Source organism: Mycteria americana, chromosome 3, assembly GCF_035582795.1.
Source record: "Mycteria americana isolate JAX WOST 10 ecotype Jacksonville Zoo and Gardens chromosome 3, USCA_MyAme_1.0, whole genome shotgun sequence".
NCBI lineage: Eukaryota > Metazoa > Chordata > Aves > Ciconiiformes > Ciconiidae > Mycteria > Mycteria americana.
Genome location: NC_134367.1, coordinates 72,217,257 through 72,236,218, shown reverse-complemented (window position 1 = coordinate 72,236,218; position 18,962 = coordinate 72,217,257). Strand labels below are relative to the sequence as shown.

The window sequence follows — 18,962 nt, the reverse complement described above, 5'->3', positions numbered from 1 at the left end:
GAGATAGTGCCTTAATATTACTACACAGTCTGGAGTCGCTGAGCAACGGGTTTCCTTTAACCACCCACTAGTTATGAGGTGACTACAGGCCAGAAAGCAGGGTTCAGAGTTGCAAGATGCACCAAGCTGCAGGGATGATTACACCTCTACAGCAGCTACTCCATCTATCTACAGTAGAAAATGGGGAAAAATGTAATGCAGTAATGACTGGAGTTCCCCAAGATGCAGAGTGTGCTTTCTCTATGCTTGAACACATGCCTTCAACACAGAGCCAGAGTTCTGCAGCTCCTGTACTGCCTTTCCTCATGCCTTGCAGCCAAGGATCAAGGCACATTACCAGAAATCAGTCCCTTGTACTTGCAGAGCCCAAGTAGGTGAGGTGCTTCAGAAAGAGGGTAGATGACGGGTTGCAGGCTTAACACAGAGACAGGGAATCTCAGACTCTAACCTGTGAAAGATGCCCAGGCTGCAAAGCTGGCTAGTACCACTGGCTGCAATACTTGACAGCTTTTTGGGTGTGGTTTTTTCCCCCCCTACAGTTGCCCCATTTACCCTGGTTCATGCTGTGGCGATCAATGCATATGTTGATGTTGCATTGGGGTTTGCAACTTAAGATAGACCTTTGTCACTGGTGCTCTTAGGATGGAGCTTGCTTTAACAGGATCCTGTGAAGTGCCTGGCCATTTGTTTCTGCTTTGACTACTTTGTGCCAGTTTTTAGGATCAAGATCCAGTTCTGCAAAATCACATTTGAAGTCATAATGGAATTGGTTCGGGGCCAGGAAATTGCTTTTGGAGGAGCCTATTGCTCAAACCACTTTAGCTGGTCAGATGTTGATTTTGTCCAGAGTTGAGATTGAAAGTCCTGAAAGTAAGAAGTCTGAAGTGGCACTCAAGGGAACCTCTAACCTGCTGGCACAAACTGCCTGCGATTCCCTTGAGACATCAGCTTACAGCCTGACATTCCTATCCTTGAAGGTATGGGAGGTTTAGGATTTACAAACAGGCATTTTTCCTGTCTATGACATTTTCCTAATGTGTGTCTATCACTGTCTGTGACTGCCTTATTCACGGGTATTGTAGAGAGTTTGCTGTTTACTGGGAGGATTGCTCTGTGTGAGCAGATCACTGGGGGTCAAAAGAAAGTTCTCTATATCTAACTCCTCTTTCAAATTAACAGGCAATACTTTGAAACTATAGTTAGCTCTACAGCTAGGGCTCAGAGCTTGAGGCTATGAACAGAAGAAGCTTTGCTTTGAAATGTCTGAAAGGAAGCAAGGCATAGCAGGTACACTCTGCCCACTGGTTCATCAGCAAGGCAGAGGTGAGACAGTGCCCTGCAGGTAATCATCAGCCAAAAATGCACTGAATTCGAAAGGGCTACTGACACTTGATGATGTGACCTTCCAAATTCTTTACTTCTTTTAATTATCATCACTTCTCTCCCCCTTAGCCCTAACTCTATTTAAGGAATTAATTATGAACAGTTCCTATGATTTCACATCATTTTTCCCCTGCCTATTTAACCAGCTTAACCTCCACTCCTCTGGCAGTTCATCACTTTCTTATACTCCCTAGACTGAACATTTCAAGAGCTGAGAGAAAATAAAAGGGCATGACCATCATAACAAGACAGAACCATTCCCCCCCCCCCCCCCCTTCATTTTAGTGACTACTCCCCAAAACTCCCCTGGGAGCTTGAGTGACATGTACAAATTGTGCTTTCCTTCTGCAGAAGAGAGATCAGTCTTTCCTAGGCATCAGGGAAGTGCGGAAGGCACTCAAACAACCCAGGGAAGCAGGGGTTACAGAGTGGCAAAATAGCTGGCAAAATTCAAATGTCAGGTTGCAATTCAAAGCATGCCAGATGCTACCCCGTATACTTTTCATAAAGGACTTCATTAATTGCATCTGACATAATTCAAACTGAAGTCTCTTCCTTGCAATCCCCGCTCCCTCCCACCCAACTCCTTTCCAACCTCCCTGCCCCTCCCTCAGTTTTTGAATAATATAAGAAATGAACACAGGTCTCACCTGTGCCTTTTTGCCTGGTTCCTTCAACAGACTGCTCTTCCATAGGCTGATATTCACAGGCTATCTACTACCCTTTAGGTAACATCTACTTCCATAGGATCACCACTGTTTGGCTGGAAAATAGGTGACAAAGTCAGGCTGAGATCCTTATTTATCACTAAATTAGACTTCTTACTTTTTTTTTTTTTTTTTTAAGAAAACAAAAATATCTTTCAACAAAAAATTAACCACCAAAACCAGGGACTGGCTGATGAAAGGATGTCTAAAGCATGAAGAGATCTGGACTAACAGGTCTGAGCGAACTACCAAATTATTCATGTAGGTGCACTGATTACCATTGACTAAATTATGTCACCAAAAAGAACAGTATCAGAAAAGAGAGGAGGGGTCAATTTTATGGAATCTGTCAGGCCAGTTGCAAGTAACAGCTCATCCTTGTACTCCAAAAGTGTGTTCCTTATCTTTGCCTACTCAGAATCAGTGATTATGGATACTAATCTAGCCTAGCATAACTTCTGAATACCAGTGAAGGAAACTAAGCCTTGAAAAGAATACATCCTTGTGTCAGTCCAAGACTGGGACTCAGACATTGAAGATACTTTGTTGACATACAAAATCCTTTTCAGGAAAATGTTAATGTTACACTTATCTGGAAAGGAAGCTTTATTTTGGCTCCTCCAAATGCTGGAGTTCAGCTTGTGGTACTCTACCTCTGACCACCCTCCCCTCAATACCAGCTCAAATGATGACATCCCAGAAAAGTAATCCTATGTAACAGCAATTAATGTGCTTGTATTTTCTTCTGGCTTTTTTATTTCTGTTACGTAGGCCAATATATGCTAAGTAAAAACATTTAACTCACAGGAAAAATTCACATTGTGTGTCATGGCTTGAAAAACCCAAACTTATTAAAGAGCAGTAACTTTGAGCCATGCTCTGTATTTTTTCAAAATTGAAAAGAATCCTGTTTTGGTTGAGTTCTGAGTGATAAGCTAGCAAAGTGTCTGCCACTGCTCAGACTGCAAGTTTCCTGCAGTATTTCTGGAAAATTTATGAGTTTTCAATTTGTTCTGGTTTTCTGCTATTTATGCTTAGGTTTTGGGCATATTCCACTGGACTAACTATTGGTAAAGCACAAACATCCATCTTGGTATTAAGTTGCTATGGAGAATATTAAGAAGTTTCCAGTACACCCACAGGAAAAAATCTGCTTCAGTGTGGACCAGTACAACCTCAGTTGCCAAGGGTTGCACATGAGCACATACACAAACACACACACACACAGAAACAACACACGGGTGAGAATGAACTTCAAGAAACACCTTGAGAAAAAAACCAACCCTGAAATGACCAATCATTAATTCAAAATACAGACAGCTTTCAATATTAGCACAGCTTCTAATGTGATACTTTGCCATGTATTTTACCATGTCAACTTTTCCAGATCTTCTCATTCAAACATATACCTAATACCGTTAATTTGTTACAGCATTTTTTAATTCTTTTTAGAATTGCAGCATATGTATGTCTTCTAACCTTTTTATACCATACATATCTCATTCTAAACTTAGAGGTTTCCATAGTTGTCATTAAAAAGCACGTAGACAAAATATTTTATGGTATCTATAATAAATGCAAAGAAATCAATACAAACAAAACTTGGCTTAGCAAACTGTACATACATAAATATGTTCTTTGTTTTTCAACTTGACATTCAACATTTTTCCTCATAAAACCTTTTATGATCTTATTTATTACATCCATTTTTTTAAACCTTAAAAAAGTGCTTCTCAGATTTACACCTTGTGCATCCAAAGCGAAAGTTAGAACACCATGCCCGAAACAGAAACCATGGGGAATAATACATTGCCATATAAGGTCCTTTAAAATTGTATGTTACAAATGCTCTAAAATTTCTTTAGCATTGGTTATTTTGTATACTGTAGATACTGAGAGGGTATTTAACAAAGACTGGCTAATGGCTCATTTAGAGCAGTACACAGGAAAGGATCTACAGTGTCAAGTCCTTGGCTATGCATAGTACAGGGCAATGACCTGGATATAAAGTGGCTAAAAGATCCAGAATGCTGGACAGAAGGGCATTTCCCTCACACACGTCACATCCTCCTTAGTACCCAGGATGTGAGTATTGAAACAATGCTACTCAGGTAATACGTTGTGCAGTTTGATACTGATATACTGATGTGTCACTAGCTGAGTGCCAGCAGAGAATCATATGGACACAGCGGCGGCTACAGCAGGTAGCTAAAGCTGCCACACTGAATCCTGTCACCCTTTAAAACCATCCTGCCTCCCAGCTAGCACTCCAGCAAGCTCACCCGCTGTCTCATGGGTCTCCTTCATAATGGAGGTGGACCATTCATATATTTTAGCATGGGGTGGAAAGAGCGGGCAAAGTTGTTGGCCATAGTACAGCTGTAGTCCTCCTCAGTCATTGGCACCAGGCAAGCCAGCCCGATCAGGAGCAGCAAGAGGAGCTGAAGTGGCAGAGCAGCTCTGAGGACTCTGAGGAAGAAGGATGGATGCTGCCACACCGGCCCGGCCTCAGAAGGGGAGGAACCTGAGCCACCTCTTGTGGACCTGAGAAAAGAGGATGGATGGGTGAATACACTAAAATATTACTGCAGCAGAGGTTGCCCTCGGGCACTCAGACTTCCCTGAAAGCTGGTTTACAATTTGTACAGACTTTGATTGACAACTGCAGAGGTATTTTTCACTGAACAGGCTATTTCCCTAACACTCTTCAGGGAGCCCGTATTTCTAGACTGGGTAGGAAAACACCAAATGATCACAATAGAATGGGCTTTGTGACCTCACAGCCCCTTTGTCAATTATGGGGAAGACTCTCCACTTAAAGCACTGTGCTCTAGAGAAGGGCAAAATAAGAGGTGGGCCATACCTGTCACGTGTTCAATGCACACTGTCTAAAAAGGAAGCCGCCTTGTTTAAAATGGCAGTTGCATTTGGTTTGCAGAAGTTTCTACACTCATTTCTGTATATAGTATCCGCAAGGGTATAATGCATTAGGATTCAGTTACATCAAACTTCAATTAATTAATACACCAATATGCAGGCAACAGAGAATCATTTTCTGCAAAGTACATTGTATTTTGAATCTTGCACTGAATCAGCAGTTAAAATCTATTTGCTCAACTGACTTGACACCATCACCTTCAGAGTGATTTTCTCCCTTGTGTCTATGGATCTGACTTGAAATGGCGCATACCTATCACATGTCTATGGGAGAGGCAAGACTTAACACAAACACTTCCAAAGGGATACTTCAAATTACGCACAAAAATCCAATCTATTTTTTAATGAAGGATAAAGACATAGATTTCACATTTTCGTTTTTGACTGAAACTGTCAGAGCTGTAATATATGGACGACAAGTTTTGAGATAAGTGGATGACTGAAAAGAGTGATTATGCAAGTTTAAATCTGATGGTCTCGGTGTGCTAATTAAATGGCATGGGAAAGTATTGTATTTTAGCACTAGTCAAAAATGGAAGAACTTAGAGCCTTCAAATAATTTGCTTCAACAACTCTTCCATTAAGACATTAGGTCATGAATTTTGTCTTAGACATGTTGTTATAAAACATCCGTGTGGCTGCTATGATTACGAAGCCCCACAAAATCTGTGGTTTGCTAGTGTTTAAGAGATAAAAATGCTCATAAGGATGAATTTAGTCTCAACCTGAAGGTGTGGGAGATCAGGCTTGTTGGCTGAGGTCAAATGCTCCCCAGTAAAGCAAGTAGGGGGCAATGGTTCCCTAGTGTCTCCTTGCCTTCCCCTTGTCCTTTTGATCCTGTCTCCCAGATAAATCTGAATCTGTGTGAGAAAGCATGCAAAAACCAAAATATCATCTTCAAAACTATGCCAGGCTTGGCAAAGGTTCCATTCCCACATGTTCAGAAAAGAACTCTTTCTATGCTTGAGATTATTTTTATTGTCTTGTTCATATATTTGTATCATCCCACTATAAAGACTTCAAGAAAGCCAGACAAATTTGGTACAGGTTAGATGACCAACAGATACATAAACACTCAGGTATGCTAAATGATTAACTTGACCTAAATATCCCAGGAAGGACTGATAATCCAAACATCAGATTGCATGTTGTTTGAATCCATGTTATTGTAGCCCGGATGGAAAGCTGCTTATCACATAATGTAAGATCATGTATTATAAAGAACATATTGAAAGGATATGGCACATTTAACAGCATCAGAGCATTCCATATTAAAGTTCAATTAGATCAGGACTTCTACTGTCTGAGAATGCCAAGACAGAAAGTTAATGGACTGAGGTAGGAACAAAGGGAACAAGGAGTGCTTAATTACCTTCCAAGCATTTGATTGCACACTCTACCTATTTACAAGGCTCTCATTGTACAAATGTTGTTAATCCCAATCAAAAAAGGCCACATTTCTGCAGTTGGTAACTACTCTTTGATAATGAGCAAAGTCTGAATTTTCTTCATTGACTCTGGGTTACTCTGGGGCAACGCTGGGTGTCAGAAGAGGAATTTCCAAAAAGCAGAATCAAAAGGGAGCAGGCAAAGTTAGCATCTAATTTTTCTTTTTTTTCCCTATGGCTTTAGTAGCACAATCCAGCACTTTTTGCTTTGTGTTTTACCAAAAAAGAAGAAAAAGAGTGGTATGTCTAAGCTGCATGGCTGATCTCGACAAGGAACATAAACTTTCTTTCAAAAATTAAAAGAGTTCATGGCAAAGTTTTTCAAAACACTTTTTCTGCTGTGAAGTACAGTCTGGAAGAATAGTTTCTAATACTGCACAGAAACAATTAAACAAGCAAATAATGAAACATTATGAAAACACCTTCAGAGGGGGAGTTCTAAAAAGTTCGAGCGCTGTACTGCCTGTGTTTATTGCAGGTACACCTCTGTAATCTACATAATTGGCTGAAAAATGGAATGGCTCAGCTTAGAGTGTTTAATGGATTTGGTAAGGAGAGATGGTTAAAAATATACATTGTAAATAAAAAAGGCTCACTATTCATAAGAGCCAGAACTCCTATTTACTCCAGCAGGAGAAGGGAAAGCTGAAGTACTGTATGCCACTTTGGAGAAAAATGTAATTTCTTTTTCTTGAGCTTGCATCTTTAGCTGTCTCTCTTCCGACTGCTCCACCATTTGTCACACTGGCCCCTGTTTGAGGAGGGAAGGAAGTAAGGCCATCTGCTACTCGCTCCATACACAATTCCTACTAACTAGATAAAAGGGGGAGGCACAGCTGCGGACCTGGCCAACAGTAAGCTTCTTCATGTCAAGAAATCTCATAAATTAACCTAAGAAGTGCAAGCAATAGTTACCCTTACTTTGGGAGGTTGTAATGTCAGTGAAATTGGAACTCTTTCCTAAGCGTTTCAAGAGAGGAGAAGCTAATTTACCAGGCTATAGATTGGACGGGCAAAGTGAACTTTAATTTCAGCTCAGACAAGTACCTTCTTTTAAAGATGCCCGATTTTTTTTTTCAAGGAAAATATGGTTGAAGTAATCTATCTGTATTGCAGTAAACATCTGAAAGATTGTAACAGAAGAATTTATCATTCAAGTGAAGCTGATAGGAATAAATAAAGTGAGTTTAATGGGGAAGTGACTAATGGAATGCAGACAACAGGCTTACTTGAAAGAGGCACTGCTGGGCTAGTAGGATATTATTACTGGAGTTAATCAAGGGTGAGTCTTGATTTAATATCTTTATGAAAAGACTATGGCACAAAATATAAGAACAGCAAATTTCATCTGTATGATGACAGAAGTTGGAAGTCTTTGCAAATACAAAATAGGATTGGCTTCTTACACAGAAAAAAGTGGGTGAATCCAATAGGTTTAAGAACTAGCTCAAGGAGTTTAAGATTATAGTACATAAGGTAGCAATAAAAACTTCTGCTATAAATTTGGAAGTTCACACTCTGAAGGTAATGAAGAGAATCTAGAGCTGTTTGACACAGGATAGCCACAAACCAGTAATGTGGCTTGTGAATAGCTGTGAAAAGGAACAAAAGAAATTTTACAATATATTTCAGTTCAAGATTTCCAGAAGAGAAAAGGGGTTGTTTTAATGAAGTTTTATAAGGCACTAGTCAGATCTCACCTGGAGCAGTTTGTATCATTTTGGTTACCATACCCTTCTGAAAGATGAATTCAAACTTACACTAGCTTAAAGGAGTAAAAAAATTGAGTATTTCTCCTGTGAAGGAAATAAAGAGCTGAGCTTACCAATATAAAACCTGAGAGATACTAAAACTACCCTTTATAAAATAGTGCAGAACAGACAGAAAGAAGAGTGAACAGTTGTTAAAGTAAAAGAAGGGATAATGTTGGCACAAAACCAAATTACTACACCTAACCATGGATATATTAAAGGTGGAAATTATTGTACTTCCAGATAATCAGAGAAATTAAATTCGATAACGACCTCCCAATAGACTTTTTGTTCCCACTGATTCTAATTTTTTAAGATGGAGGTTGCTAGAGTTATGAAGAAGGTATGATGCTCTGCCCACAAGAGCAGCCAACGACTCCTCTTGGTGGCCTAAGAAACTCCCTAGGAGCAACCTTGTTTGGCTGTGTTCTGACTTCAGTTCTCTCCCTAGCTCCCAGCATCACATCACCCCAACCTCAGATTTGGTTTACCCTGTAAAGAAGATTAATATGCCCATTTCAAAGGCAGTTAAATATGAAGTTTAAGTAACAAGCTCTAAGTGAGAGTGCGGGAGATAACTGGGAGAACAACGATGGCAAGCCAAGCCCAAACCTCGTGTTTGAGCTACTGCATGGCAATGACTGCCATTTTGTGGCCAAAGGCACAGAGAGTGCTCTGGCCTGGTCTGCTCCAGGAATAGCAAGCAACCTTTAAAGATCCACTAGTCATTTGGGGAGGCTTGGGGAGAGCAGGAAATGGAGGTTGGCACTGTGGCACCAAGACTGGAATAGAGCTGCTCAAGAGAGACAATGTAAACACGCCTGAGTAAACTGAACCACTATTTTAATCTTTTTAATATTTTAATCACTTAAAAAAAATCCACAGGCACAGATCCAGGTGTGCATTTATGACAGCTCTATTAAACTGATGAAGAAAGAGGAGTTACTTCTTGGATTTGCTTTTCCCACTTAGCACATGATTACTAATACCTCTTGAATGAGCCTTTAGTTAAATCCACAATGTAATGTCTAGTTTAAGCTTGTACCTTGCTTAGCATCACACTACGTATGCTTGTCTTTTTGCTGTGATAATGGGGAAGGCAAAGTGATATCACATTTGTTATACACAAAACACGGTCCCTCTAATTTTTAAATGAACTTTCCTTCATAACCTTCTATGCGATAAACCTTTAAAAATTGACTGTAGTTCTCCTGTATACTAAACTCTAACAGGGTTTGCTGATCCAGTGCAAGATCAAACACAAAGTACTCTGATCAGAGGCATGTCAAAATATTAAAGAACACAGTGACAGCTTGTACTGCTTTATCAGTTAAACCCACATTATACATCAACGACAACCTGTCTGGCTTGCGCATTTGATTAAGTTTCCTATTCAACAGTGACTCATTTGTATTCCATGCTTGTCTGAATGACAAATTGAACATTGTGTTGTACCACTACAAGATGTGTTAATAAACAGTGCTGGAAAGACTTGATCTGAAAGGTGCCGCACCAATGCCACTGCTAGAATAGAGGTTGATCTCAAAGCTGCAAAGCGCTGCTAGCTGCTCCTTGAGCCAGCGGCTCACACCTACAACCAGAAACCTTCTCAAAAGGTTGGCAGAAGTGGTCTGACTACACAGGAGAGTGGAAGAGCGCACACAATATATTTCTTGAGTACAACACTGCTAGTGCAAGCATGCTCATCTGCCGAAGACATCCTCCATTCCTCCTAGCTGTTAACGGCTGCAGAGTGAAGCCCCACTCCTCCCTTCACCCACTCCCTACAAGAAACAAAATGACAAGCTTCATAGCAGACTGGAGTTGGAAAAATTAATTCTCTTTCGCCATCAGACAGAAAGATGGAGTGTATATGTGTCACCTATTTTCTATGTGGTTTCCTTATGTTTAAAAAAAAAACAACATCCCTAAAAATAAGGCAGCTTCTTAGTGCCAGTGGAAGCAGTGAAAGATACTCTACCTGTTCTATCCACTATGCTATGTGGTTTTGCAACTATGCCACTTTACTCACAGTCAATAACTGCACATCTAAAGCAAACTTTTCTTTTAAGAAGTGTTTATGTAAATATCTACATGGTCAGTAGTTTTATTCTTTATTTCATTTAGTTTTTAGAATAATTTTGCTGAATAAAGCCTTGATTTTGCTCATGAAAAAAAAAATACTCTTCAGGTACTTTTTGTCTGCTTGGTTATTGCTGAATCACTGTATTAAATCTAGTGTTCCCTTCTTTCCAACATCAAATCTTTCACTTTAACAGGAGTTACTTTAAAAAGGAATTAGTTAATTTTCAATATATAGAGAATAAATGAGATTTAGGACTTAACTATAAGAACAAATATATTTTCATCCATACTTTCTGGTTATTTTAGGTGTTGCAACATATAAAATGCTGAAGTAGCAAAAGACGTCCTCTTTCTACATATTGGCCTGCTCATTTACTTTTTTTTTTTAACTTCATAACTCTAGAGGCTAGTGAATTGATCAGTGAAAGAGTGAAGGTACACACATCACACTGACAACGACAAAGAATGCAGAAGCACTGTTAGCTGCAGAGATGACAGGTTGCTGGAGACAAGGTGGAAAGCAAAAAGCTGTAGCTGCAAGCCTGCTCTCTACTGGTCAGAGAGAGATGGGGCAGTGCTGCTCCCAGAGCAGTACACGGACGCAAGCACTTGGCAAGAGTCATGGCATGTTAGCACGTTATATTGCAGTCATCTTCGGAGGGGAGAGAAAGTGACCCCAAGTCTCAAAACCCTCGAATTCTGACTTTGAATTTTGAGTCTTAAGTACTGAAAACCCACGAACTGAACAAAACATTTCAGGGGGGAAAAAAAAAAAGAAAGAAAGAAAGAAAGAAAAGGATGTTAGTATGTCTCATTCAGATCTGTGGGTTTTGTGAATTCTAGAATATGGTATTGGCCTATTACCTGCCTTAATTTAATATCTAGAGGTAAAGAGGATGATAAAAAGTGTTTGCCATGAACCTAGTGGCATTTCTGTTAAATCATGCCAAAATAAAAGAATCATTAAATATCATGAGTGTAAACACACACTCACCCTGGTCAGGCATATGAAAAGTAAATGTTGATTACATGGCATTCCTGGGAAGCAAAAGCTGTAGATATTCAAGGATTAGCTGGTATTTCTATTTAACAAAGAATTTGAAGTAATTGAGAGCCCCTTTTGCCAAACTATTAACAAAAGGGAAGTTTTCACTTGTTTAAGTCCTGGCCACCTGACGGAGTCGGTGAGGACGGAGAGGAATCACGGCCAATTTCCATCATCCTCTTGGGGTTCTAGAACAGAGTGCGGAAACCAGGAGAATAAGGTACCTGCTATGTGGACTGCTGACAGAGGGTCCAGGCTGTGAGAGACTACATTTGCCCCGTGGCTGTTTGCAATGAACAGGGGGTAAAGAAAGAAGAATGTTCAGTCCAGGCAAATAAAGACAAGCTACTGATGAAACTAAATTAAAAGTGCAGCAAAGGAAACATTAAAAAAAAAAAAAAAAAAAAAAATCAAATGAAGTGACCAATACCCATGAACCAAGGAAACTGGCTTTTCTTTGCACCTAGCTGAGTATGGAAATGATCGGAACATACACAGTGAACTCGAAAATAACAGTTTAGTCATTATGTTTATGAACAGCAGCTCTGGATTTAAAAAAAATCACTAGAAATTTAGCTCAAATAATTTGTAACATGAAATAGAAAAAAAATTATTGAGTTGAATATGGGCAAATATAAATATTTCAAAATGCAAATGCAGCAAAATTAATATTCTCAAGGAAAAAAGGTCCAAGGGCCTCCTTTGACGAATGTGGCCTCTTCTCCACCCCCATCCTCCCCCCACAATTTTGAAGGCCAAATAACTGTAGGTGCATTCCTGCACTCACAACTATTTGCTAGAATATTTAATGGAGTTAGATGATTATACCTCTGATTGTATTTTTGGTATTAGTATTTATTTATTTAGCATCAGTGTATTTAGCACTGAAATTCTAAACAACATCACTTCAGCCTCCAAAATGGTGGGGGCGAAAACCAGAAGTTTGATAAACAGACCCCAAGGAATCATACAACTTAGCTATACATTATGGATAAAAATGAAAAAAAGTAGTCACATACATAAACACTAACAAATTAGAGAGAGACAAATGCTTATTAAAATGTTAAGATGAAACCTATTATAATTCTAAATACTCTTTAGACAAAGATTTTATGGTAAAATACTTCTCCATGTCCTGTAATGGTCAGGCATCTCCCAGTTACATCTGTGATATCAGAGCTTTTTTTAGTTATTTAAGTTTAAATTTAAAAGATAGAAGCATTGCCCTCTGAAATAAAATGTTAAGGTTTATATTCTTTCTCCTTTTGAAAAGCCAGTATTCCTTTACATTCTCAGACTAGCATCTAAAAGGAAACTAGTGAATGTAAACAAAAAATTAAAAAAAACCACCAAAACAATTTCAACAGCCATAAAATTTATCAAGACAGAACTCGGAGGCTTTACAAAAAGTGCAAATGGAAAAAAAAAAAACCAAAACCAACCTGATTGTTTTAAGAACTAAGGAAAAAAGCAAAGTAATCAACCAATAGAATTGCAGAAAAAGACAAAATAATTGCAGTTCCATTTTGGGCTCAGAGTATGGAAGTGTTAAGTACTAGGCATGTATTGCTATATTTCTTGAATTTTGTACCAGCGATGTAAATAGACAACTCCAGAGTTGCCATCATAGCCATTAATTAGGTCCTGTGCAACTAGCTGTTTTAAATAATGTTTCATGCCCTTCAGCTCTACTTAGCTATTCATCCAAAGTCTCAATAAGACCATCTGCAACCTTTATCAGAAATGACAAAAAAACCTTATTGAGATTCTTGATGAAGCAGCTCTGAAGAGAAGGCCAAACAGAAATGGAGGACTGATTATACCAGACAAGACCAGACTTTGGGGTGCTGCCATCACCAGAGCAAAATACAAGAGACACGACATGCCATACTATGGTAAACCAACCACACTGACAGCCCTGGTTTTAGATAGTATTTACCATTTCTGATTTCATGCAGGATGGGATATGCAGCAGGGTTGGGGAAAGCAGCTGTGTTTTGTTCTTGGTTTATGCCATTTCCTTTCCTATCAAGTGAGAAGGGGGGCCTTCCAGCTGGCTAGAGCTACTGTAGACATCTAGAGCTCCCACCCAGGAGGTGGCAGAAAATGTATGACATGCAATTACCGTTCTCTGTCTGCTTGGAGTACTTCTTCCAGATACAGGACTCACTGAGCCCGATGTGTCTAATTCATCAGCAGAAGACCATGAGGACAATTCCTAAAGTTCAAAAGGAATGGAGCTCAGAAATACAGCAACTAGCTGTTCAGGTAAGCAAACTGAAAAAAAAAACCCTGAGTGAAATCCCAGCAGAGTTATGTCCAAAGCAAATAAAATAAAGCAGTTAAATTTTGTTACCAAATTTTATAAGACTAAGGCATTACATGTTTTCTCTGTTAGCCCTGAAGGAAAAGAAAAGCAAACAGGTAGTTAAAACTTAATCGCTTTAGGTGACACATTTTCTGTCAAAGTCAATACAGGGGAAAAACCAGTTGCTCTTTATTGGTCTTTAATTACAAGAAGAGGTTGGTACCACCAAGATTTTACTTAAACAGGCAGCAATTCACTAGAAGGAGGGAAGAGCTGAGTTCTCATGCCTTATGCACTCTGGTAATCCGAGACTTTAAAAAAAGTTAACCAAAGGAGAACCTTGAAATCTTTACTTTATACCTGCCACTGTTGATGAAGATGTATGCATAACTCCCTCTCAAATACCCCGAGATACACGATAATTTGAAAGATTTGGAGTACAGCTCAAAGCTCAGAAGGCACTATGAGAGATTTGTTAGCCTATTACAGAGTTTATTTTATGCTTTTTTTTTTCTCTTTGACAGAGTGAGCACTATCTTCCTTTCCAGTGACAAGTGACACATTATAATTTTCAGTACTTCAACTAGAATAATTATCTCATATACTTTGCCAGTTGACTGAATCAGTAATGGCAGGATAAGTAAACCAAGATGTTCAATACTTATTGCTACACCACATAGCAAAACATTACTGGATTAAAAAACCCCACCATATCACAAAAGAGACATTTACATTATGAAGTGTAAGATTACTTTATGATATTCAAGATTACATGTGTACCATCTTGATAAGTATTGCAAACAACAGAAACAGTGCAGCCAACAGCACTGATCACAGTCAAAACAATGGGAAATGTGTGCCCAACAAACAGCAAGGAATAAAAAGATGTGACTTACCAGTTGACTACTTGAAATGTCTAGAATTTTCTCTAGGTCTTTAATATGACGTGTGACCTCCTTCAAGAGGAGCTTCAGTCTGTTTCCAATGACATGCACCTTTTCTTTGGCTTCAAGACAGTCCTTGCCTTCAGCATTGACTAGCAACTGGCAGGACATATCTTGCAGTGATGCCACCTTCAACTGAGACTCCAGCAGTTCACGTCTGATTTGCTGTTGCCAAGGCAAGCACCAGAATTTTTTAATGGAAGTTAAAAAAAAAAAACAAACAAAGAAAAAAAAGAAAAAAGCTAGAACTCGCAGAACTGGACATTTGAAATTAATGAAATGGAAAGAAAAGAGAAGCAATAAAAATTTCTAATCTGACAAGAAGATAGACAGCAGCCCTAGCGGTTGCCTGAGATTTTAAATCACGAGTTACGCTACTAACAGAAGTGAGTAGTGTTCCCTACCAAAGCAAAGTCAGTTACTGACATTGGTCCCACAGTTGTGTGTTAGCATGCAATGTACAATGGCTAACCCTCAAGAGAAGATAAATCTGATTAGGTGTTTTTCTGATGATGCATCTTGGGAGAGAAAGGGGTGGTTGTAGCCCTACCATTAGAAGTCTGTGATGATCCTGCAGCGTTTCTGAGTCCAGGTTTGGATTGATGGGCACAATCTCATTTTTTCTTCTGTCAATATTCTCTAACCAAAGCAGCAAACCATGACTCATTTCATGGAAATCCTGCAAGTGACGAGTGATGATTTCAGTAGTGTAGCAGAAAATTGCTGTCAAATTCAGGTTTTTAGTTTATCATCTGATAGGTCCTAGTGGCTAAATAACATAACTTACAAAGAAGTGTAGAATAGTATATTAGAGGACGATTCCAGAGATGACAAATTTAGAAAATCTTGGGCTGGAAATACATGCTTCAGGTAGTGCAGGTGTACCTTTCGGAAAACACACGCCGAATCTGTATTTTGGCTTGCATGGGCAAGTTTCAGACTGGATAATGAGCACACCGGATAACGATATGGCCTACATTTTTGATGTGTGGGATGCTGACAATTTAAAATAAGCACAATACAGACCTGGCACTGCATTAATGCATCCTGCAATGAGCAGCGCCACTCTTCGATCATACTGCATACATGGTCCCAGCGCACATTCATCTGAGAGAGGCGCACTTGAAGCTTCTTGCTCTCTTCACTGTCAGACTGAGTGAACTCCGAGCTGCACAGATTGATGGATAAGATGATTGCTTTGCGGTTATCAATTGCTTTCTGCAGCTCCTTGGTGACAAGACAAAGTGGGACAGGGGAAGAAAGGATGGAAGTCAGTAAAACGTGACTTTCAGAAGAACCAAGTAAAGAAGGCACCATAAGAATGCAATGATTTGCCATCGGTATCTGCAGAATGGTACCTTACTGTAACAGTCACTCTACTCTGGATATGATATTTCTGTGCTCACTCTGTGACTCTGCAAATATTCACTCTTTAACATCTACTAAAATTTTACTGTGAGCATAAACTAGAACAAGCCAGTTAAACTTGTAAAGTCTTAAAAGCCTGAAGTCATAGTTGAATTTTAAAGATCTGGCTCATGTTTCAGATATTTTAAAGACAGAGCAGGCCCAACAAAATTTAAAGAGATGTAGGACAATTGTACTTTAGCTCACAATAAAACTTTTGCTCTCACTTCTCAGTTTTGCTGATAAACATAAAAACCAACATGTTTCCAAGTGGAAACTGCTGTCAACAGTATTTTAAAATAAAAGCTTTTACTGAGGCAAAAGAAAACATACAAAGAGTATAAACAACTTACTCCAATTTATAGAAGCAGGATGTGTATAAAAACTCTGATTTGTTTACATTGGAAGCCACAAAAGAAACCCCACCTCTTTTGGTTTGGAGGGCACTAATGGGCTTTCCAAGAGTGGGTGAGATAAGAACAGCATTCTTATGAAATGCCCCTTTTCCACCTACTTTACAGCATTTACTTAAAAGCCCCATGTCACAGTGACCTTTGTAGTACTTATGGCAGCTATATTTGGATTCCAATGAAGATCAGCATTAATATGCTTTAGACGGATCACTGCCGGAAACAGTCTTTACTATCTGTCCACCTCATTCCTAGCATGGAGCACAGTGCATTTTGACATTGGCTACCACATTTTTGTGCCCAAGCTTATAAGATGCTAGTAACTGAATGTGAAATTGTGGACCATCACGTTTGCAGATCTTTATGAGACGACAGAAGAAGAAACAGGAATGTTGCACAGTGACACCAAATTTTTCCTGTGTTGTACTGGTGACAGCAGTGGGTAGGCTACAATCCCTTTGGGCACTCTCCTTCCACCACACAAATTAACAGGTCCCAGTGAGGCATTTCTCTTAAATTTTGTTACCAGTTGCACTAGAAGAGATTTGATTTAACTTGGCTTTTGTTTTTCCTTTCATCAGCTTGGCGGACATCAAGAATTATCTGTACATTCTGGAATTACAGAATTGCCACAGAATTACTATTTCAAAAACCCATTTGGATTCTATAGTAAATGCCAGTGGTACGTTTTTCTGCCAAAAGGCGATTCATAAAATCACGTTCCCAGTTACTTCTCAGCAGTAGCCCACTATGTGCAGAATGGAGCAAACCAGCTACAATTATTGGCAACCTCTTCAACATACCTGTCGCATTCAGGTCTGTTTACATGGTAACTCATGGAAAAGAGAAATAAAACTCACTTTCAGTTTTTTAATTCTGAGCTCAATAGTTTGTATGTCAGTGCTGAGATCAAGGCGGCGGAGCTTCTCCAGTTCCTCTTCAGTTTCTCCCAACCAAGCCCAAACGCTATTAAGGTCGGAGTTAAACTGCTGCCATTGCTGAAGGTTCTGCTTCATCCTCAGCTCCTTGCTTAGAGCCTGAGCCTGGATTAATTCCCATCGGTCAATTACACCTGGAATGATAAACACCAAATTCAACAAAAGCAGAAAACCACTAGCCAACACACAATCATATCAGTTGAATCCTGTACAGGACAAAAAAAAGCTCCATAAACCCCCCAAAACCCTAACCCATGAAACACACACTGAAAACTATGTTAGACTGAAGAACATGACGTTGGAGAGAAACAATGAAGACTCTGGATGATTCTAGGCAGCAGGCAAAGTTACCACTTTCTAATGTCAGACTTCTATGAACAGAATTAAGTTGATATATGCAGGTCTCTAAAACAGGTTATGCCGGTATAAAGACATCATAACTTTGCATAAATGCCAACTGGACAAGGAATATAAATATGTCTAACTAGCCACATATTTATTATTATTTTCACTGGTATTTTTACCTACCACAATTTAATACTCACACCTCACTACATTTGCCTAAGCTACTGCTGATGCATTGGATAAATACGTGCAGTAAAAAAATAAATTAGGGGCTATTTCTTCTTGTTAGTTATCTTGAAATGCTATGGTAGAAGGACGAGTTGTATCACTCCATCAACTTAAAATTAAAAAAAAAAAAGTCAAAATAAAATAGATTGCATGGGTAGCATATCTTGCCAAGCTAAGAATGGAGATGTTGCCTTTATAGTCTCTGGAACAAATCCATGTTTTTTACAATGCAATACCTCCTGTTCTACAGCTGATGCTTAAAATGAGTCAGGTGAATACTTCTGCCAGGTGAATATAGATTTCTGTACTGTAGATAGATAATATTAGAAGTGAAAGCTAATATTAGAAGAAATGAATGCTGAATTATGTGCTTTGTACAGCAATATAAGCAACATTTTTTCATCAGAAAACATTCAACAAAAATGTATTGCATCCACAGGGACTTTCTGAAAGGCTTAGGGTTATGTCTCATGGTATCAAGGGGTTCTTAAAATGCACTTGTATACCTAATCTCTTTATAGGGCATATACAAGGAATGCTTACTATTCCTTACTATTTCTATTAAGAGATGTTAAACAGAACATGGTAACAGAGTCATGTAAATATATATGTCAGTAACAAATGCCAAGTGTTTTTTCAGAAAAACTTTGCATGTTTGCTACTTTTCATAATTGCTTTCCATCAAAGAACTAAATGTTACTCACCAGCTGTTTGCGTTTCAGTGCTGTTCAGGTTAATAAGTCCAGATAATTTTTCTTCTTCCTCCTTCAGTTTATATCCAAGCCTTTTTACTGAGTCTATGCTTCCACTGCACTCACCTAGTAGCTTCATCTGTGTTAACAAACAAAAAATCCCATCTCAATATGCACTGTACAGGACTAATTGCATGGAAAATGCAAATTACAATGCAACTTCCAAAATTTTGAAAAAGCAGGTCTAAGTGTGAAGATAAAAAGCTATTACTTTAACAATCTGTCCTGATACTATCAAATAAATGTATATGGAGACAGTAAAGGCTTAAAGCGT

At 38.9% G+C, this 18,962-nt stretch overlaps 1 protein-coding gene across 2 annotated transcripts in view; it reads right to left on the bottom strand.

Moving 5' to 3' along the window:
- Window positions 1-3,412: 3,412 nt before the first annotated feature.
- Window positions 3,413-18,962, bottom strand: part of SYNE1 (spectrin repeat containing nuclear envelope protein 1) — a 269,690-nt gene continuing 254,140 nt past the window's right edge. The window contains exons 138-145 of one of the 2 annotated variants that reach the window (XM_075498968.1): window positions 18,641-18,767; window positions 17,286-17,497; window positions 15,635-15,835; window positions 15,159-15,287; window positions 14,561-14,773; window positions 13,482-13,574; window positions 11,581-11,639; window positions 3,413-4,634 (exon numbers count right to left, since the gene is read on the bottom strand). In XM_075498968.1, coding sequence (XP_075355083.1) covers window positions 4,394-4,634; window positions 11,581-11,639; window positions 13,482-13,574; window positions 14,561-14,773; window positions 15,159-15,287; window positions 15,635-15,835; window positions 17,286-17,497; window positions 18,641-18,767 — 1,275 coding nt within the window. In that variant the 3' untranslated portion in view covers window positions 3,413-4,393. The remainder of the gene's footprint in view (window positions 4,635-11,580; window positions 11,640-13,481; window positions 13,575-14,560; window positions 14,774-15,158; window positions 15,288-15,634; window positions 15,836-17,285; window positions 17,498-18,640; window positions 18,768-18,962) is intronic. The other variant, XM_075498969.1, reaches the window with a different exon arrangement.